This window comes from Somniosus microcephalus, chromosome 6 (assembly GCF_052327205.1).
Source record: "Somniosus microcephalus isolate GS21.2 chromosome 6, FLI_Smic_1.0, whole genome shotgun sequence".
Lineage (NCBI taxonomy): Eukaryota > Metazoa > Chordata > Chondrichthyes > Squaliformes > Somniosidae > Somniosus > Somniosus microcephalus.
Window position 1 is genome coordinate 147,778,074 of NC_140992.1, and position 20,980 is coordinate 147,799,053.

General features: G+C 49.0%; 1 protein-coding gene across 2 annotated transcripts in view; it reads left to right on the forward strand.

The window, feature by feature from the left end:
- Positions 1–20,980, forward strand: part of LOC147116119 (ephrin type-B receptor 1) — a 474,793-nt gene that overhangs the window by 428,440 nt on the left and 25,373 nt on the right. For both annotated transcript variants that reach the window (XM_085990885.1, XM_085990884.1), the window contains exons 12-13: positions 444–599; positions 3,186–4,155. In XM_085990885.1, coding sequence (XP_085847011.1) covers positions 444–599; positions 3,186–3,294 — 265 coding nt within the window. In that variant the 3' untranslated portion in view covers positions 3,295–4,155. The remainder of the gene's footprint in view (positions 1–443; positions 600–3,185; positions 4,156–20,980) is intronic.

The following is a 20,980-nucleotide window of genomic DNA, read 5'->3' on the forward strand; positions in this document are numbered from 1 at the left end:
AGGTAATCTTCGTGGTGTTGGCTTCGGGTTACATGTTGGCCGTGGCAGTTCCCCATCTCTTCTTTAATTAGTGCCAAGCTGAACAGGCAGACGGGGCCTGGGCTTAACACTTCATCCAGAAGACAGCTCCTCTAACAGTGCAGCACTCCCTCGGTATTGCACGGGAGTGTCAAGTGCTCAAGTCTCTGAAGGTGGGGGCTTGAACCCATGACCTTCTGACTCAGGTGAGAGTCCTCTTGGGGTGTGTGTGTGTATAGGAGCGAGAGAAAGGTTTGGGGGGTGTGCGGGGGGGGGCATGGTACAAGAGGGAAGATTAGAGGAGCAAATCAATATGATCCGAGCTTTTCTTGAGGATGCAATTGAGAGAGAATTTTGAGACAGCTGTTTATATCTGCTTGTCAGAGACACTGAAGTTCTTTTATGTTGTTTGCTAATGAACGCAGGCCTTCCCAGCCTCTGTTGGATCGCAGTGTCCCTGACTTCACTGCCTTTACCTCAGTAGAAGATTGGCTCAGTGCAATCAAGATGGGTCAGTACAGAGAGAACTTCCTCAACTCTGGATTCACCTCACTCCAGCTGAGTACACAGATGACTTCTGAGTGAGTATCACAGGGAAAAGGCGGGTTTGAACAAGGAAGGCCATTCGACCCATTTGACCTCATCCCTTCCAGAATACCAAACCTACACCTTCCCATCATGGCATCTTACTGCCTCTGAAATAAATTCTGCCCTCAACCACTCTCAGTGAGTCCTTTACTACCCTTGGTCTCAATCTGGCAGACCTTACTTGCAAAATAACAACAGAAAATGCTGGAAAAACTCAGCAGGTCAGGCAACATCCGTGGACAGAAATTTGAGTTGACGTTTAGGGTCGAACCCTTCTTCAAAACTGGAAAGAAAAGATAGATCGGAGGCAGGGCTGCGATCGGACAAAAGAATAAAAGAAACAAAAGAAGTAAAAAAGAGACAATAAAAGGTGTTAGAAGCTAGACGAGATGGTAATAGGCTGAGATTGGGTGTAAAGTGTACTGGCAGGGCAAGGGATAGCTGCCAGGTGTGAGAGCGAAACAAAAGGAAAGGGGGGGGGTGTTAAGTATATGTATTGTATTGAACAATTAACACAAAGACTTAAACGTATAACTCAAACAGGTCTTTACTGGTTGGAGGTAGGGACTGCACGTAGGTCTTTACTTCATGCCCACAGGCGGGAACTGAGGGGAGATCAGTACCCACAGTACTATTTATACCCCATGGCCAGGAGTGGTACTGCGTATCACTACGCCCTACAAGTAGTGCAGTCCTGTCCATAGGTTCAAAGTAGCACACATATTACATACACAACAGAGGGGGGGAAAGGAGTGGAAAAATTGCAAGAAAAAATGAAATAGGGGCCGAGGTTATGATCTGAAATTGTTGAACTCGATATTGAGTCCGGAAGGCTGCAGAGTGCCTAATCGGAAGATGAGGTGCTGTTCCTCAAGTTTACGTTGAACTTCCGTGGAACAATACAAGAGGCCAAGGACGGTGACGTCCGAGTGGGAATGGAGCGTTGAATTAAAATGACAGGCGACCGGAAGCTCGGGTCACCCTTACGGACTGAACGGAGGTGTTCCGCAAAGCGGTCACCCAATCTGCGTTTGGTCTCCCCAATGTAGAGGAGACCGCATCGTGAGCAGCGAATACAGTATACTAGATTGTGAGAAGTACAAGTAAATCGCTGTTTCACCTGGAAGGGGTGTTTGGGGCCCTGGACAGTGGGAAGGGGGGAGGTATAGGGGCAGGTGTTACATCTCCTCCGCTTGCACGGGAAGGTGCCAGGCGAAGGGGAAGGGCTGTTTGGGGTGATAGAGGAGTGGACTAGGGTGTCTCGGAGGGAGCGGTCCCTGCGGAATGCTGAAAGGGGAGGGGAGGGGAAGATACGTTTGGTGGTGGGTTCACTTTGGAGGTAGTGGAAATGCCGGAGGCTGGTAGGGTGAAAGGTGAGGACACCTTACTTGCAGTTGAGGAGAACTAGCCGAATATGGCATTAATGTAAGGTTACAAAAGGTTGGCTCTGTGACACAAAGGCCTGTGCAGTCAGTTTTAGGAGAGTTGGATTACATTAAAATGTAATGATCCAGGAGACGGGTTCCAACCCTGGTCGGTGCTGAGTTAGCAAGTTAGTGGTAGCAGCACCCTTGGGCCAGGAAGCAGAAAAATCAGCGAGGGTTCATTCTCCTGATCGCAGGATTGTGCTCAGCTGTGATGCTTCCCACAGCCGCACAGCCTGCTGACACTCACTGACTAGACGTTGGGTGAGATATCAAAGTGCAGTAATGGAAATTGAAATCAGTAGCGATGTATAACGGCTGATTCAATATCTTCTTGTTCTTTTTGTTCAGACTTTCCGTTTGAATGCCATTCTTCAGTTTCATCTGTGCTAGATATTTTATGAAGTAAATCAAATACCAAGCATTCTGTTTCAGGGGATCTGGGGCTGCTGTGATCAGCGCACTCTTCCTTCACCTCAGTGTCCTGAATTCCCATCCAACCAGGCCCAGGCCTGCGGACTGTTGGACATTGGGTGAGGACAGGCCCGGGCTCGGCTAGGATTCCCCCTCCCCCTCCTTCCCATCCCCCACCCCCTCCACCCCTCCCCCTCCCCACTCCCACCCCATCTTCCCTCCCTCCCCACTCCCTCTCCCCTCCTCACCCCCTCCCTCCCTCCTCACCCCTACCCTCCCTCCCTCCCCGCCGCCTCCCCTCCACCCCTCCCCCACCCCCTCCCCACCCCCACCCTGCCTCCCTCCCCCCTCCCCACCCCACCCTCCCTCCCTCCCCACTGCCTCCCCCCTCCCCACCCCCACCCTCCCTCCCTCCCTCCATGGCAATCTAATAACTTACAGCTGAGACTACACACGGGAACGATCCAGTTGGATGAGCTCAGTCGAAGGGTAGCTTTCTCGGAGTGGAAGCCAAGCGTTCAGGGAGAGAGATTGGGTGGGGGGGGGCGCGGGGGAGAAAACGGGGCTGAGAAATCTCATGAAAATAATTCCTTTTGCTGGAAGAAGCACATGCAAATAAAACCACACACACACACACACCACACACACACGCACACAAAACCTAGCCGGGGAAAGAAAGAATTGTCTGGCCACGTTTTGTCTGTGTTTTTTTAATTAAATGATTGTTTATGTTTGTTGCAGGGATCTGCTGAGGATAGGGGTCACTTTGGCTGGCCACCAGAAGAAAATTCTGAACAGCATCCAGTCAATGAGAGGACAGATCAGCCAATCCGCTTCGGCGATGGCATGACAGCAAGGGATCATGGGACATGTCTAAACAGCACTGGAGGAAAGCAAAACAAAGATGCAGACTATTTCTCATGGGCTCGGACCATTCTTATGAAGGAAACACATTGTTGCTGTCTACCAGACTGATCCTCGGCCTATTCAGAAACCATGCATTCCTGTCCTAAAAACAATACAGATTCAAGATCTAACTGGATAATCTTTTTTTTTAGAGAAAAAAAACTCTGTCCCTTCATGAAGTCAGGGCCTGTGAAACTGGAATCAAATGAACATCCCATTTTCCCAAAGAACATGCTGTGATATTCTTTGATGTTTGTTGGATGCATTTCTTTTTTTCATGAGTGATGTTGTTCAGACATCGGTGCCAAGAGACTGCCCATTCCCTAAGATGGATTCCAAATCCTTTATATCTTCATATTGAAGATGATGAGAAGTAATCATTCTTTGCTTGCATTTTCTGCAACTATGTCTGTGTTTTGATAGCAATGACTCTGAACGCTGGCAAATCTCTAGCCAGCTGCACTTGTACAAAAGGGGGAAGTAGGTATTTATCATGCAAGATACATAAAGCCTGTGCTTGTGGCCGGCAGGCCTTGGTGATCAGACTCCTTATTAACTGTTTTAATTGACTGTACAAAGAAGATGTGATTCCTTGCAAGCAGTACAAGCGATTGACCCGCTGATCTTGCTTGCGGTTGAAAAGAGAGGTGTAGTCGGACAATGAAATGAAGTACCTCTGGTGTCACATTGCACCACTCGTTAATGGACTCATTTCGAACATTTTGCTTTGTGTGTCGGTGCTTATTGGAATTTCAGTGATGTCCATTTAACCCAGCGCTCAGAGCTTTGCTGCTTCTACCTGCTGGTAAGTGTAGAATTTTATTGCCCCTTTATCATTTCCATGGCTGGTTTTGAATACCCGGGCACCCTTTCTACAGCCTAACCGAATGCCCACTGCAGTTCCTGAGGTTCAGTCTGGGACAATCCGATCGCCTCCATCTGCAAGCGTTGGTTTGGTACGATCTTGTAAGTCAGAGTCTTAGGTGCTGTCGTTTTCTTCCAGGAGTTTTTGCTTTCAATTGTCTCAATTCTGTGCACCTGCTTTGCGCTCTCAATGGAATGAACGATGGAAACCAGGGCTGTGTTAAGTCCCGTGTCGTCCCATTGGGAAAACTGCCGTGTACCATTTGCTGCTCATTCCTCGAATGTTCCAAAACTTCAGTCCAATATTTAAACTAATTCTAAATGATGGCAAATCAGAGCATGTGTGATTTACCCACCAAATATAATCCCCTGTGGGTGCTCGGGGGCAATTGGTGCTTTCAAGACAGAGATTGATAGATTTTTGTTGGGTAAGGGTATCTAGAGATATGGAGCAAAGGTGAGTAAATGGAGTTGAGGTACAGATCAGCCCTGAATGGCTGAGCAGGCTTGAGGAGCTGAATGGTCTACAGTTGTTCCTATAACGGTACTGGCTCTGTGTTCTCAGCCTGCCAATCTCCTTTGGCTGTAAGAGAGGCTCCATGCGTAATAAAGGAGCAATTAAAAGGATAGAGGCACAGAATTGCATCAAATCTACAGTGCAGTAACAGGCCATTCGGCCCAACTGGTCTTTGCCGCTTTTTATATTCCACATGAGCCTCGTCCCACCCTACCACCGTGTCCCTCTATTCCTTTCTCCCTCATGAACATACCTAGCCGCCCCTTAAATGTGTTGGTGCTCTCTGCTTCACCCTCTCCATGTGAGAGCAAGGTCCACATCCTCACCACTCTCTGTGTAAAGAATGAATATTGTTTCAGTGGCTTTTCTCAAAAAAAAAGTCCTTTACACATTCGGTATTTGAAGATGTCAGTGTTCTACAGCTTTCCATGGTAACTTGCAGCTTGATCATAAGCATTAAGAGCAGGAGTCAGCCCTTCGGCCCCTCGAGCCTGCTCCGCCATTCAATCAGATCATGGCTGAGCTTCTGCCTCATCTCCACTTTCCTGCCCGATCTCCATATCCCTGGATTCCTTTAGTATCCAAAAATCTATCGATCTCTGTCTTGAATATATTCAATGACTGAGCCTCTACAGCCCTCTGGGGTAGAGAATTCCAAAGGTTCTGTGTGCTTTGACTGTGTGCCTTGATGGATTGTGGGTATTCTATAGTCAGTGAGACAGAGCTGCAAGGTCAGGGAAGGTCAGCCCACTGGATAATTAGCAGAGGTTAGACAGGCGGAAAACTTAGCTCCCCGTTACAGGCTTCCATGGTGAGACCTTCTCCCGCTCGTAACTTCGGCTGATACCCTGTTTGCTCATGTTCCCGTCACAGTGCAGCTGAAGTGAGAGTGGGAGAAGCTTCGAGGGTATGTGTCTGTGTGAGGAGGTCCGACCCACAAGCATTCATTCTTGCTCAGGTGGAGTCAGGTTTTCTATTGATAATATCTTATTTAAGGAGTCATTTCCATTGTTATGAAGTCCACATCTTAGTCATCAGTAATTAATCATGTGTTTGCAGACATTCAGAGATATTCCTCTCAGCCCCCCGCCCCACCCCACCAAGTACACTAGAAATTTGCCGTGCTCCCAAATTTCCTGGCCAGGTTTATTTGAAAGGCCTGGGCAGCCCCCTGGTGCAAGCTCAGCCCCCTGGCAGGGCATTGCACTGCGATCAGAGAGACTGGAAACAAGACCTAAGAGGCCTATGAGTGTGCGGCTGTACTCCTGGTCACAAGCATTGAGCCCTCTGGAGAGCAACAGCCAGAAAACCCCCATCCCAATGATCATGCTGATTGGGAGGAAGGGGAGAGTAAATTGCTGAGCTTTGATCGTCAGGGTGTGCCTTGGATCCCGTGGTGTCGGAATGCCAGCAAATGGGGCATATAGATTCAGGGTGTCATCCAAAAGATACTCTGACAGTGCAGCATTCCCTCAGTACTGCACTGATGGTCTGAATATTAACAGGGGCAGGTTACGTAGGCCGTGGGGGTGGAGATTCAGACGGAAAATCTGTCTGTGGAGTTTTAACCAGGTGGGGGTCGATCCCCGACCCCGGGGGCCGTGTCCAATCGCAGGGGGGTCAGAAACCTGACCCCAGGGGCCTTTGTATGGGGAGTCTGACGGGGGGGAGCTGGTGGGCTGGTGGGGAAGCACTCCTGCTCCTCCTGGCCCACAGGCAGTGTTGTGAAGGCATTTAATCTTCTCCCCGAAGCTGTCCTCGTCTCCCTTCAGCTGCCGCTTTTCCCAAGGCTTGGGAAAGTAGGTCAAATCAGAGGCTGCCAGCCTCATTAAAATATTTAAATTGCCAACCCACCTCCTGGGAGCGGGTTGGCTGCCCGCTCCTTGTTCCGTCTCCGTTAAACCCGGAAGTAGGCGGGTTGGTGTCAGGGTTCAGATTTTCAATATTTTAAATTCTGACCCGAACCATACCCAGCCGTTTTTGTGTGATAAAATCCCGCTCCTTCCCGAAGCATCAGCCTAGATTTTGTGCTCATGTCCTAGACTGGGGCTTGAACGCATGACCCAACTTAACGGAAAGAGTGGTGCCTCTGAGCCAAGCTGGCACAGGAAGGAAACTTTAGTCCAAGGGTCAAAAATTGGGGTTGTGGACATAGCGTGGCCCTTTGGTAATTAGATCAGTGTTTTGAGCCCTGGACTTCAGTGCAATACTGAGGGAGTGCTGCACTGTCAGAGGTATCGTCTTTCAGATGAGATTTTAAATCAAGGTCTTCTTGATTAAATGGTCAACAAAGATCCCATGTCACTATTCGAAGAAGAACAGGCGAGTTCTCCCTGGTGTCCTGGTCAATATTTATCCCTCAACCAACATGACTACAACAGATTATCTGGTCATTTATTGCTTTACTGTTTGTGGGAGCTTGCAGTGCACAAATTGGCTGCTGTGTTTCCCACATTACAACAGTGACTACACTTCAAAAATACTTCATTCACTGTAAAGCGCTTTGGAACGTCGTGTGGATGTGAAAGACGCTTTAGAAATGTAAGTTCTTTGTTTCATTTCTTTCAACTTACCTGCTGGATAGTGAAGAGGATGCACTGGGGTTATGTAAAGTAAAGAAAGAATTTCCATTTATACAGTGCCTTCCATGACTTTAGGACATCCCAAAGTGCTTTGCGGCCAATGAAGTACTTTTGATCCATAGTCACTCTTGTAATGTAGGGAATGCTTCTTTGGTTTAGCACTGATGACCATCTCAGCAGAGAGGTCCTAAGAATAGCTGTCGTGAGAAAGGAAATGGTCAGACTGAGACAGAAGAGGGCTCCCAACTGGGTTTGGGGCTAAGGCACATTGGAGGTGAGGGACTTTTCGAGCTGTGTGAGCTTTACTGGGTACGTGCCACGCTATACTGGGCCTGAGCATGTTCGATAACCGAGCAGGTAAAGGGTCTCACTCCTCACAGCTCATATTTAAAATACAGTCGCTAATTAGCAAAGATATTTTATTTCCATAATAAAATGGAGTGTTACTGGAACAGGAGCGAGCGCAAATGAGAGCCCAAGGAGCTGTGCGTTTAGCTTGGACGAGGATGAAGTGGGTAAAGCAGAAAAGGGGCCCGGTTTTTTCAGAGTGTTGGTATTTTAAATATTTATGTGCGGCAACGGATTGGCAGTCGCCACATTCCTGATTTTGAACACTGTTCAAAGGTTGCGCTCTTCATAGCTGACCTCCCTGGCAGATTGTACCTCAAACTAAACAAATAAGTGGAAGGAAAAAAAAAACTCCCATCTAAACTCTAGGGAGCTGCTGTCAGAATTTGAAAAATGACTGAGGAAGTGCTTGTTGAGTGATTGTTTTCTGAAAGAGCCCAGTGGCAGGCAGTCTCTGAGACGTGGAAGTGTGGTGCTGACTGGTTTCACAGGTGCTGAGGTGTAACTCCCCAGCCTAGGAACCGAACACATCAACTAACACAATCTAGCTGCTTCGACCCGCGCTCAGTTATACTTCACAAAGGATATCCAGGCAGCAAGCTCACATGTCACCATTAGACTGTTCCTGCGCACCACACATTTACACAGAATTTACAGGCCATTCGGCCCAACGATGTTTCTGTTCCACATGAGCCTCCTCCTGTAGTGTATGTGCTTTAAGTCAGAACTACTTTTTACAGCTCCTGTATACTGTAGTACCGGCAGTGACCACACCGGTATATAAGCTGTGTGCATGCCTCTGTACCCCAGTCTAGAGATGACCCTCCTCCAGTAAAGACCTGTTATTTGTTTATGTACAGCATCCATGTAATTATTTATCCACTGAACCACTGATCTAACAGTGGCGATGAGTGTTGATGCGAATCTACCTGCAACATAAAAAAAAAAAATAGTCGAGTCCAGGAACACGGGCGTTGACCGCGAGCAACTGCCCAGCAGTCAGGCAGAGATCCAACTTCGCTGGGGAGGCTGTGGAGAGCCGGGCTTGGTTCCCCAGCCACAACGAGCAGTAAGAGACCGACGACAGGTCCAGAGCAGACCCTTCCCGAGCAGCGGCGGCTGGAGCTGACCGACGGCAGAGAGAGAGCCGGGCAGCATCGACGGGGTAAGAAAGAGGGTGAAGAGAGCAGGGCGCAGCCGGGGGTTAATCACCGAGCGGGGTCGAGGAAAAATACTGCAAACCGGAGAGAGAGAGGGTAAGAAACAGCCGGGTTCTAGACTGAGCGGCATCGACAAGTATCAAGAAAAGAACGTGCAGAGCACAGCCAGGGATCACGGGCTGATCAGGGTCCACGGGGCGAAGCAAGGGGAGACGCCATTGAGCCGCGGAGAAGCAGGGAGAGCGCGGGAGGCGCCATTGAGCCGCGGAGAAGAAGGAAGAGCACAGGAGACGCCATTTTGCGAAGCCGCAGCGGAGAAGACGGGCGAGTGCGGGAAGGAAGGAAAGCGCGGGAGACGCCATTTTGTGCCAACGGAGAAGAAGGGGAAGCGCGGGAGGCGCCATTGGGTATAGGTAACGCACAACCAAGGATGCCGAAGAGTGGCAGTATCTCTACATTCGACAATGAAGTCGAAGATTGGGCGACATATGTGGAATGTATGGAGGTGTACTGCAGGGCGAATGAAGTGCCAGATGCTAATAAAGCACTGGTTCTGTTAAATTCCATGGGTGCAAAAACTTATGGGTTACTGCAAAATCTAATAACCCCAGAGAAGCCGGTAAACAAGAATTTTGAAAGCATAGTAGAAATCCTACAGGACCACTTAAACCCCACACCGCTGCTGATAGCAGAACGATTTAAGTTCCATAAAAGGAACCAACACAAAGACGAAAGCAATGCTGAGAACCTAACAGGACTGCGCAAGCTATCGAAATACTGCCAGTTTGGAGCGGGACTAGCAGACACGTTAAGGGACAAGTTTGTGTGTGGGCTACAAAGTAAAGGAACCCAGAAACGGCTTCTATCAGAAAAGGACCTTACGCTGGACAAAGCTTTCAATATGGCAGTATCACACGAAGCAGCCGCAAGGGGCGCTGCAGAGATACAACGGAGACCGCAAGAATATGGCACCAACGAAATGACCTATGGAACAGGGAAGTGCTATCGCTGCGGCAGAACAACACATGACCAGAAAGATTGTTGGTTCAAGGACCAAGTGTGCAGACAGTGTGGGAAAGCAGGACACATAGCAAGAGTCTGCAGGTCTGGGAAGAAAACCAACAGTAAGAAATCTCCACAGGAGAAGTACAAAAAGGTACACCAGGTGATGGACAGTGGTTCAGACAAACAGAAAAGTGACACAGACTCCGGAAGCAAGGAGCTGGGTTGTCTGAAACTAAATAATGTAACCGAAATGGAGGATCACCAGACTATCTGGGTTACACTCAAGATAGACAGAGTCCAAGTGGAAATGGAATTGGACACAGGGTCAGCTCTAACAGTCATAAATCAAAGAGACTACAAGCGGCTATTTTCACACATACCCTTGAAAGCTACAGAGATTGTCTTGAAGACGTATACGGGGCAAAAAGTCTACCCCAAAGGAAAAATAAGGGTGAAAGTGACATATAAAGGTCAGGAAATACCTAAAATGGATATATATGTATTGCCAAATGGAGGACCACCACTGTTAGGACGTGAATGGATCCGGAAGATACATTTAGATTGGCATTCCATACAGGCACTGAAGGCGGAGGCCAAAAAGGATGACGACGTCACACCTGGACTACTGTCAAAAATGCTAACTGACACAAAAGAAGTGTTCCAGGAGGGACTAAGAACACTAAAAGGAATAACAACAACAATTTAAATTGAGGATAATGCAAGCCCAAAGTTTCTGAAGGCCAGACCAGTGCCTTATGCGATCAGACCAGCGGTTGAAGCAGAGCTGGAAGGGTTGGAACGTTCAGGAGTGCTGTCCAAAGTGGACTGGAGCGAGTGGGCTACACCCATCATTCCTGTAATGAAGAGGTCATTGAGTAATACACCTGGGGAACCAAAGAAGGTGCTCGCCAGATTAAAGGAATATGGGCTACGAGCTAATCGCCACAAGTGCGAGTTTTTCCAGAAACAGATCTCGTATTGCGGCCATGTCATCGATGAAGAGGGGTTACATGAGTCCCCTGACAAGATTGAGGCAGTAGTGAAGGCTCCAGCACCGGAAAATGTGTCACAACTGAGGTTGTTCCTCGGGCTGGTAAACTATTACCACAAGTTCTTACCAAATTTGTCTACGGTATTACACCCGCTGAACACCCTACTGCAAACAGGGGTACCATGGAAGTGGGATGACGAACGTAGATGAGCTTTCCAGAAGTGTAAAGAATTGATCACATCAAAAGAGGTGTTGGTCCATTTCAACCCAGCACTACCAATTCGTTTGGCATGTGATGCATCACCCTACGGCATTGAAGCAGTGCTGTCGCACAAATTCCCAGACGGGTTGGAGAGGCCAGTCGCCTTTGCGTCTCGGTCACTAACCTCAGCCGAGCGCAACTACGCCCAGATTGACAGGGAGGCCCTCAGCTTTGTGTGGGGAGTAAAAAAATTCAACCATTATCTGCACGGGCAGAAGTTCACCTTGCTGACTGACCACCAACCACTTGCCTCCATCTTTAATCCTAAGAAGGGCGTGCCAGTAATGACTGCTCAGCAGTTACAAAGATGGTCCCTGTTTCTCGGGGCGAATCAATATGAAATAGAATATAAAGGCACGAAACAGCATGGGAATGCTGATGGGCTATCTCGCCTGCCACTGCCTACGGTGGAGGAAGCACCAGCAGTGGACCCTATCGAGATATTTTATTCGTCGATAATTGAATGATTGCCAGTAACAAATGCAGATATAGAGAAGGAGACCCGCAATAATCCGACGCTGTCACGGGCATATGAATTGACGGTGAGGGGATGGCCAACATATGGCAACTCACTGTTGCCAGCATTCTCATCCAGAAGAGAACAGCTGTCAGTATGCCAGGGGACAGTGATGTGTGGATCCAGAGTGGTGATTCCACCCAAGTTAAGGGAGAGAGTGCTAAAGGAGCTACATGAAGGTCATCTGGGGGGAGTGAAAATGAAAAGCCTTGCTAGGGCTTAGGTGTGGTGGCCGGGAATCGATCAACAAATTGAAGACCTAACTAAGAGCTGCTTAGGATGCCAGAAGGTCCAAAATGCACCACCACATGCCCCTCTACACCCATGGGAGTGGTCCTCCTCTCCATGGCAACGGGTGCACATTGATTTCGCTGGTCTATTCATGGACTCAATGTTCTTAATAGCAGTGGATGCTCATTCAAAGTGGCCTGAGGTGATAAAGATGTCTTCAACCACTACAGAGAAAACGATTGCAGTCCTACGGACCATATTTGCCAGAAACGGTTTGCCAGAGCAGATCTGCTCTGATAATGGACCACAGTTTGTGTCCGACGAGTTCCAAAAATTCATGAAAAGGAATGGGGTAAGGCATTACACATCCGCCCCGTATCATCCAGCCACCAATGGATTGGCTGAGAGGTTCGTACAAACCTTTAAGAAGGCGATAAAGGCCATGTGCGACGAGGAAATTCCACTGCAGCATAAGATGGACAATTTCTTATTAGCCTACCGAAACGCGACACATGCAGTTACGAACCAGACCCCGGCCATGATGTTCTTTAGCCGAAGGTTGAGATCTCGTCTGGACTTGCTCAGACCAAATGTGCGAAGAAATGTTGAGGACAAACAATTCCAGCACATCAACGAGAAGCCGACAAGGAGCTTCAATGTAGGGCAACCAGTCTTGGCCCGTGACTATCGAACAGAGAAGTGGCAACCCGGAACGATATGTACAAGGCAGGGGCCATTAATGTACACAGTGGATGTCGGGGAGAACATTGTGAGACGCCACGTCGATCAGATCTTAGCGTCACAGGAAGGCGTCAACCCCATGTCTCGAGTACCTGGGGATGAACCCGACATACTGGTAGCATCTACTTCAGACCCAGTAGCAGTGGAACCCGATGAACTATCCAATGAAAAGGGGTCAGAATCGCCTCTGCACCAAGAACAAGAACCTCCGGAAAGGCGCTATCCCGAAAGGGTCAGGAAGCCGCCCCAAAGACTGAATCTATAAATGGACTTTTGTTATTGAATGTACATGTAAAAATGTAATTGTTATTTGAATATTAGGGGGGTATTATTAATCTAAAAAGGGAGGAATTGTAGTGTATGTGCTTTAAGTCAGAACTACTTTTTACAGCTCCTGTATACTGTAGTACCGGCAGTGACCACACCGGTATATAAGCTGTGCGCATGCCTCTGTACCCCAGTCTAGAGATGACCCTCCTCCAGTAAAGACCTGTTATTTGTTTATGTACAGCATCCGTGTAATTATTTATCCACTGAACCACGGATCTAACACCTCCCACCCCTCTTCATCTCACCCCATCAGCATAACCTTCTACTCCATTCTCCCTCACGTACTTATCTAGCTTCCCCTTAAATGCATCAATACATAGAAACGTCTCAATTACTCCCTGTGGTAGCGAGTTCCACATTCTAACCACTCTCTGGATAAAGAAATTTCTCCTGAATTCTCCATTGGATTTATGCCTCAACAGCCATTGACAGACTTTGGTAAAGATGCCAACAATGGTTGGATGTATTCCTGGCGGTGTCATTACAGCACATGACCTACCACCTTCCATTGCCCCGCCTCCACCCTTCCCCCATTGGTCAGCCAACACGTCTGCCCTCACGGCTGCTGTCTTTCCACGGCAATTGGAACAGATTCTTCATGACTCAATTAGATGATTTTTGACAGTCAAACTCGCCGTTTTCCCCCCAAAACTCTATATTTTTATAACTAATAAAAAAAAGTGTTGAAAGAAAGTGAAAAACACTCAATTTTTTTAAATACCCCTAAGATTGTTCCCCGGGTTCCAGTGTCCGGGAGACTGATCTTCAATTCCTGGAGACTCCAGGATAAGCCTGGAGTGTTGGCAAGGCAGCCCTAGGCCTCAGCCAGGCAGTTTGCTGAGGCCCGGTTGAAGGAATCTCAGAAATACCCAGCCTGCAAAACAAATAGGGATTAAGGCGGCATTTATTAACCAACATGTGGAAGCGAATTGAAAGCAATCAGCCATACATTAAACAGTTTTAGATATAAATTAAACAGCAAAAAAAATGAAAAGGTTAAACCAACAATGAATGATTCATGCTTTTAGTCAGACAAAAGAAATGGATCATACTAATCGATTGTAGTTAGGAGCTGTGGTAATGTATTATTGAGCCAGGGGTCACTGAATGCTGTCTGTTGCTACCGGCGAAAGCATTATCGGACTCTTAGGGTCATGTTCCTAACCCAGGTTCAGCTCACAACCTTTGTTCAGTCAAATCCTGGGACGCAAATTATTATTTATTTGATGCAGTGACTGAATTGAAGTTTTGAAGGTTACAAGAGATCTGACAAAGTTCAGACAGACCAATCACTCGCTGTGGGGAAGGGTTAAGTACCAGGGGATACAAATGTGAAAATTAGGAGTTTAGGAGGAAGGAGAGGTCAGGGAATGTCTTTTTGACCAAATGGATAATTGACTTGCGGAATACATTTACAGGGAGAGTGATTGAAGTAGGCCATCTACATGGGTTAACTATTCAATTAATGTTTTGTGGAGAGGGATTGGGAGATATGGTAGGAGGCTGGGCACATGAATTATAATATATGAGAAGGGACAAGATTCTTGGCCTGAATGTGTAATAAAGAATTTAATATGCATTAAACATAAGTTACATAACAAACCATTCTGGATTAAACTATTTAGACCAACAGAATGAGGTGAGTACATTTTAAATTCATTCTCGGGATGTGCGTGTCGCTGGCAAGGCTGGCATTTATTGCTCATCCCTGGTTGCCCTGAGAGCTGTTGATGGGCCTTCTTCTTGAACCACTGTTAGCGGGTTTGATACAACTGAGTGTCTTGCTAGGCCCTTTCAGAGGGCAATTAAGAGTCAGCTGCATCAGTGTGGGGCTGGAGTCACATATAGGCCAGACCAGGTAAGGACGGCAGGTTTCCTTCCCTAAAGGACATTAGTGAACCAGATGGGTTTTTACAAAAGTCCAACAGTTTATTTTAAACTGGATTCAAATTCTCAAACTGCCATGGTGGGATTTGACTGACATTCTCTGAATTACTAGTCCAATAACAGAACCACTACACTACCGTACCCTGAATTAGAAGCAAGATTCAGGGCGGTGTGTTATGGTGAGGACCTGGCTTGGATAGAACCTGAGAAGAACACAGATTTTGCACATTGGGAATGATACTCTCCCTATCTCTGTAATGTCCTCCAGCCCTACATCCCTCCCTAGCTCTGTAACCTCCTCCAGCCCTACAACCCATTCTTTCTCTGTAACCTCCTCCAGACCTAAACCCCTCCCTATCTCTGTAACCTCCTCCAGTCCTACAACCCTCCAAGATCTCTGTAACATCTACCAGCCCTACAACCCTCCAAGATCTCTGTAGCCTCCTCCAGCCCTACAACCATCCAAAATCTCTGTAACCTCCTCCAGCCCTACAGCCCTCCGAGATCTCTGTAACCTCCTCCAGCCCAACAGACCTCTGAGATCTCTGTAACCTCTTCCAGCCCTACAACCCTCTGAGATCTCTGTAACCTCCACCAGCCCTACAGCCCTCCGAGATCTCTGTAAGCTCCTCCAGCCCTACAGACCTCCGAGATCTCTGTAACCTCTTCCAGCCCTACAGACCTCCGAGATCTCTGTACCTCCTCAGCCCTACAAGCCTCCGAGATCTCTGTAATCCACTTCAGCCCTACAAGCCTCCCTATCTCTGTCCCTCCTCCAGCGCTACAACTCTCTGAGATCTCTGTAATCCCCTTCAGCCCTACAACCCTCCAAGGTCTCTGTAACCTCCTCCAGCCCTACAACCCACCGAGATCTCTGCAACCTCCTCCAGCCCTGCAACCTTCCGAGATTTCTGCGCTCCTCCAATTCTGGCATCTTGAGCATCCCCGATTTTAATTGCTCCACCATTGGCGGCAGTGTCTTCAACTGTCTAGGTCCTAAGCTCTGGAATTCCCACCCTAAACCTCTCTGCCTCTCTACCTCTCTCTCTCCTTTAAGACTGTAAAGTCCGCGCCTCAATAATACATGGACTTCGGGAGAACAGTTTAACAGGTACTTTACTGAACAAGAGGCAGCTTGAAACTGAAACGACAGAAGCCTGCTAGGGCCTTTTATACAGGGGTGGTCACTGCCGGTACTGCAGTCTAAGACCAGTTATTCCCTTAAAGGTACATACACAACAAAGACACTCCTTAAATCCTACAGTGCCAGCAGCGGCCTGTGGTTTTAATGTGGAGCTGGGAAGAGTCACTCCTGGTCCTCTTGGCTCTACATTCAGGTAAGTAAAAAAAAATGTTAAACTTAGCTTCGAGGTGACAGTCACTCGCGGTCCCTTTAAGAACCGCTGCTGTGTGCCTGAGATTACGGACCGTAGAATGCACGACACACCCTACACACAGCTGGGAACCAATTTCACCAAGGGGCCTGAAATGGGTGTCAAGCCCCCGATTGGGACAGACAATGGGCCTAGTGTCTGTTTCAGGGTGACTACTGGGCACCCTAACGGACTTCCGTGCAAACCGAACACACACGTGCGACGCACACCATATTGGGCCCTGCAGAGCACATTTTATGATCAAATAACAGGCGTTGTGTAATCAGGTTTCTCGGCCACTCTTTTTTATTGCCCATTTTCACCAGGCATAGTCTTTTCTCTTCCTCTACTTACAAACCATTTCGGATTCAGCCCTTCACAATATCAGGTTTGTTTCCAGACACATTGATCTTCCTTGATTTACTGGTCAGAGAGATTGGACATGGTCTGTGTCCCGGGTGGAACCGATTTACACAACACAATCTGCCTATTGACTGGGTGAAGCAGCATACCGACACACTTAACGTCATATCCAGATTTATCACTGACCCCAATTAACCCATTAACACATCAAAGCCTGCTCAGATGTTTTCCTGCAGTCACCAGTTTTACAATCACTCACACCTTCACTGCCATTGCTACTAAAGAGACTGGATAATGCAGCACAGGCCATTATGGAACAGAATGCACTGAGTGAAGCGGGAGGGAAGTTTGGAGATAGAAACATAGAAACATGGAAGATAGAAGCAGGAGTAGGCCGTTCGGCCCCTCGAGCCTGTTCCACCATTTAATGAGATCATGGATGATCATCCAAATTCAGTACCTGGTCCCTGCTTTCTCTCCATATCCCTTGAACACTTTAGCCTTAAGAAATATATCTAACTCCTTCTTGAATATATTTAATGAACTGGCCTCAACAGCCTTTTGTGGTAGAGAATTCCACAGGTTCACCACACTCTGGGTGAAGAAATTCCTCCTAATTTCTGACTTACATGGCCTACCCCTTATCTTTAGCCTGTGGCCCCTGGTTCTGGGCTCCCCCGCCATCGGGAACATCCTTCCAGCATCTGGTCTGTCTAGTCCTGTTAGAATTTTATAAGCTTCAATGAGATCCCCTCTCATTCTTCTAAACTCCAGCAAATATAAGCCTAATCGTCCCAATCTCTCCTCATATGTCATTCCTGCCATCCCAGGTATCATTCTGGTGAATCTTCGCTGCACTCCCTCCATGGCAAGAACATCCTTCCTCAGATAAGGTGAACAAAACTGCACACAATACTCAAGGTGTGGTCTCACCAAGGCCCTGTACAACTGCAGCAAGACATCTTTGCTCCTGTACTCGAATCCTCTCGCTATGAAGGCCAACATACCATTTGCCTTCTTAACCGCCTGCTGCACCTGCATGCAACTGGTGCACAAGGACACCCAGGTCTCCTTGCACTTCCCCTTCTCCCAATCTATTGCCATTCAGATAATAATCTGCCTTCCTGTTTTTGCCACATTATACTGCAACTGCCCAATCACCCAACCTGTCCAAATCATACTGGAGTTTCTCAGCATCCTCCTCACAGCACATACGCCCACCCAGCTTTGTGTCGTCTGCAAACTTGGAGATATTACATCTAGTTCCCTCATCTAGATCCTTAATATATATTGTGAATAGCTGGAGTCCTAGCACTGGATCGAGCGGTGTGTGACGTACAGTCTCAACCAGATCGAGCGGTGTGTGACGTAGAGTCTCACCGGATCGAGCGGTGTGTGATGTAAGGAGTCTCACCGGATCGAGCGCTGTGTGACACAGAGTCTCACCGGATCGAGCGGTGTGTGACGTAGAGTCTCACCAGATCGAGCGGTGTGTGACGTAGTCTCACCGGATTGAGCGGTGTGTGACGCAAGGAGTCTCACCGGATCGAGCGCTGTGTGACACAGAGTCTCACCAGATCGAGCGTTGTGTGACATATGGAGTTTCACCGGATCGAGCGGTGTGTGACGTAGAGTCACACCGGATCGAGCGGTGTGTGACGTACAGACTCTCACCAGATCGAGCGGTGTGTGACGTATGGAGTCTCAACAGATCAAGCGGTGTGTGATGTAGAGTCTCACCAGATCGAGCGGTGTGTGACGTAGTGTCTCACCGGATTGAGCGGTGTGTTATGTAGAGTCTCACCGGATCGAGCGGTGTATGACGTACGGAGTCTCACTGGATCGAGCGGTGTGTGACTTGGAGTCTTACCGGATTGATCTGTATGTGACGTACGGGGTCTCACCGGATCGTGCGGTGTGTGACATAGAGTCTCACCGGATCGAGCGGTGTGTGACGTAGAGTCACCGGATCGAGCGGTGTGTGATGTACTGAGTCTCACCGGATCAAGCGGTGTGTGACGTAGAGTCTCACCAGATCGGGCAGTGTGTGACATATGGAGTCTCACCGGATTGAGCGGTGTGTACTTTGAGTCTCACCGGATCGAGCGGTGTGTGATGTACAGAGTCTCACCAGATCGAGCGGTGTGTGATGTAGTGTCTCACCGGATCGAGCGGTGTGTGACGTAGAGTCTCACTGGATCGAGCGGTGTGTCACGTATGGAGTCTCACCGGATGGAGCAGTGTGTGACTTGGAATCTCACCGGATCGAGCGGTGTGTGATGTAGTGTCTCACTGGATCGAGCGGTGTGTGACGTACAGTCTTACTGGATCGAGCGGTGTGTGATGTAGAATCCCACCGGATCGAGCGGTGTGTGATGTACGGAGTCTCACCGGATTGAACGGTGTGTGACGTAGAATCTCACCGGATCGAGCGGTGTTTGACGTAGTGTCTCACCGGATCGAGCGGTGTGTTATGTAGAGTCTCACCGGATCGAGCGGGATGTGACGTATGGAATCTCACCGGATCGAGTGGTGTGTAATGTACGGAGTCTCACCGGATCGAGCGGTGTGTGCCGTTCAGTCTCACTGGATCGAGCAGTGTGTGACATAGGGTCTCACCGGATGAAGCGGTGTGTGATGTAGATTCTCACCGGATCGAGCGTTGTGTGATGTAGAGTCTCACCAGATCGAGCGGTGTGTGACGTAGAGTCTCACCGGATCGAGCGGTGTGTTACGAACGGAGTCTCACCGGATCGAGCGGTGTGTGACTTGGAGTCTTACCGGATTGAGCGGTATGTGACGTACGGTGTCTCACCGGATCGAGCGGTGTGTGACATAGAGTCTCACCGGATCGAGTGGTGTGTGACGTAGAGTCACCGGATTGAGCGGTGTGTGATGTATTGAGTCTCACCGGATCAAGCGGTGTGTGACGTAGAGTCTCACCGGATCGAGCGGTGTGTGATGTAGTGTCTCACCGGATCGAGCGGTGTGTGACGTAGAGTCTCACCGGATCGAGCGGTGAGTCACGTATGTAGTCCCACCGGATTGAGCAGTGTGTGACTTGGAGTCTCACCGGATCGAGCGGTGTGTGACGAAGTGTCTCACCGGATCGAGCGGTGTGTGATGTACAGTCTCACTGGATCGAGCGGAGTGTGATATAGAATCTCACCGGATCGAGCGGTGTGTGATGTACAGTCTCACCGGATCGAGCGGTGTGTGACGTAGAATCTCACCGGATCAAGCTGTGTGTGACGTAGTGTCTCACCGGATCGAGCGGTGTGTTATGTAGAGTCTCACCGGATCAAGTGGTGTGTGACGTAGAATATCACCGGATCGAGCCGTGTGTGACGTACGGATTCTCACCGGATCGAGCGGTGTGTGATGTACGGAGTCTCACCGGATCGAGCGGTGTGTGCCGTTGAATCTCACCGGATCGAGCAGTGTGTGACTTAAAGTCTCACCGGATGAAGCGGTGTGTAATGTAGATTCTCACCGGATTGAGCGTTGTGTGATGTAGAGTCTCACCGGATCGAGCAGTGTGTGACGTACGGAGTCTCACCGGATCGAACGGTGTGTGACTTGGAGTCTCACCAGATTGAGCGGTATGTGACGTACGGTGTCTCACCGGATCGAGCGGTGTGTGACGTAGAGTCACCGGATCGAGCGGTGTGTGACGTAGAGTCTCACCGGATCGAGCGGTGTGTGACGTACGGAGTCTCACCGGATCGAACAGTGTGTGACTTGGAGTCTCACCAGATTGAGCGGTATGTGACGTACGGTGTCTCACCGGATCGAGCGGTGTGTGACGTAGAGTCACCGGATCGAGCGGTGTGTGATGTAGTTTCTCACCAGATCGAGCGGTGTGTGACATAGAGTCTCACCGGATCGAGCGGTGTGTGACGTACGGAGTCTCACCGGATCGAACGGTGTGTGACTTGGAGTCTCACCGGATTGAGCGGTGTGTGACGTACAGTGTCTCACCGGATCGAGCGGTGTGTGACGTAGAGTCACCGGATCGAGCGGTGTGTGCTGTACGGAGTCTCACCGGATCGAGCGGTGTGTAACGTAGAATCACCGGATCGAGCGGTGTGTGATGTAGAGTCTCACCAGATTGAGCAGTGTGTGACATATGGAGTCTCACCGGATTGAGCGGTGTGTGACTTGGAGTCTCACCGGATCGAGCGGTGTGTGATGTAGTGTCTCACCGGATCGAGCGGTGTGTGACGTAGTGTCTCACCGGATCGAGCGGTGTGAGTTGTATGGAGTCTCTCCGGATTGAGCGGTCTGTGATTTGGAGTCTCACCGGATCGAGCGGTGTGTGACGTAGAGTCTAACCGGATCGAGTGGTGTGTGACGTACAGAGTCACACCGGATCGCGCGGTGTGTGAAGTAGTGTCTCACCGGATCGAGCGGTGTGTGATGTAGAGTCTCACCGGATCGAGCGGTGTGTGACGTATGG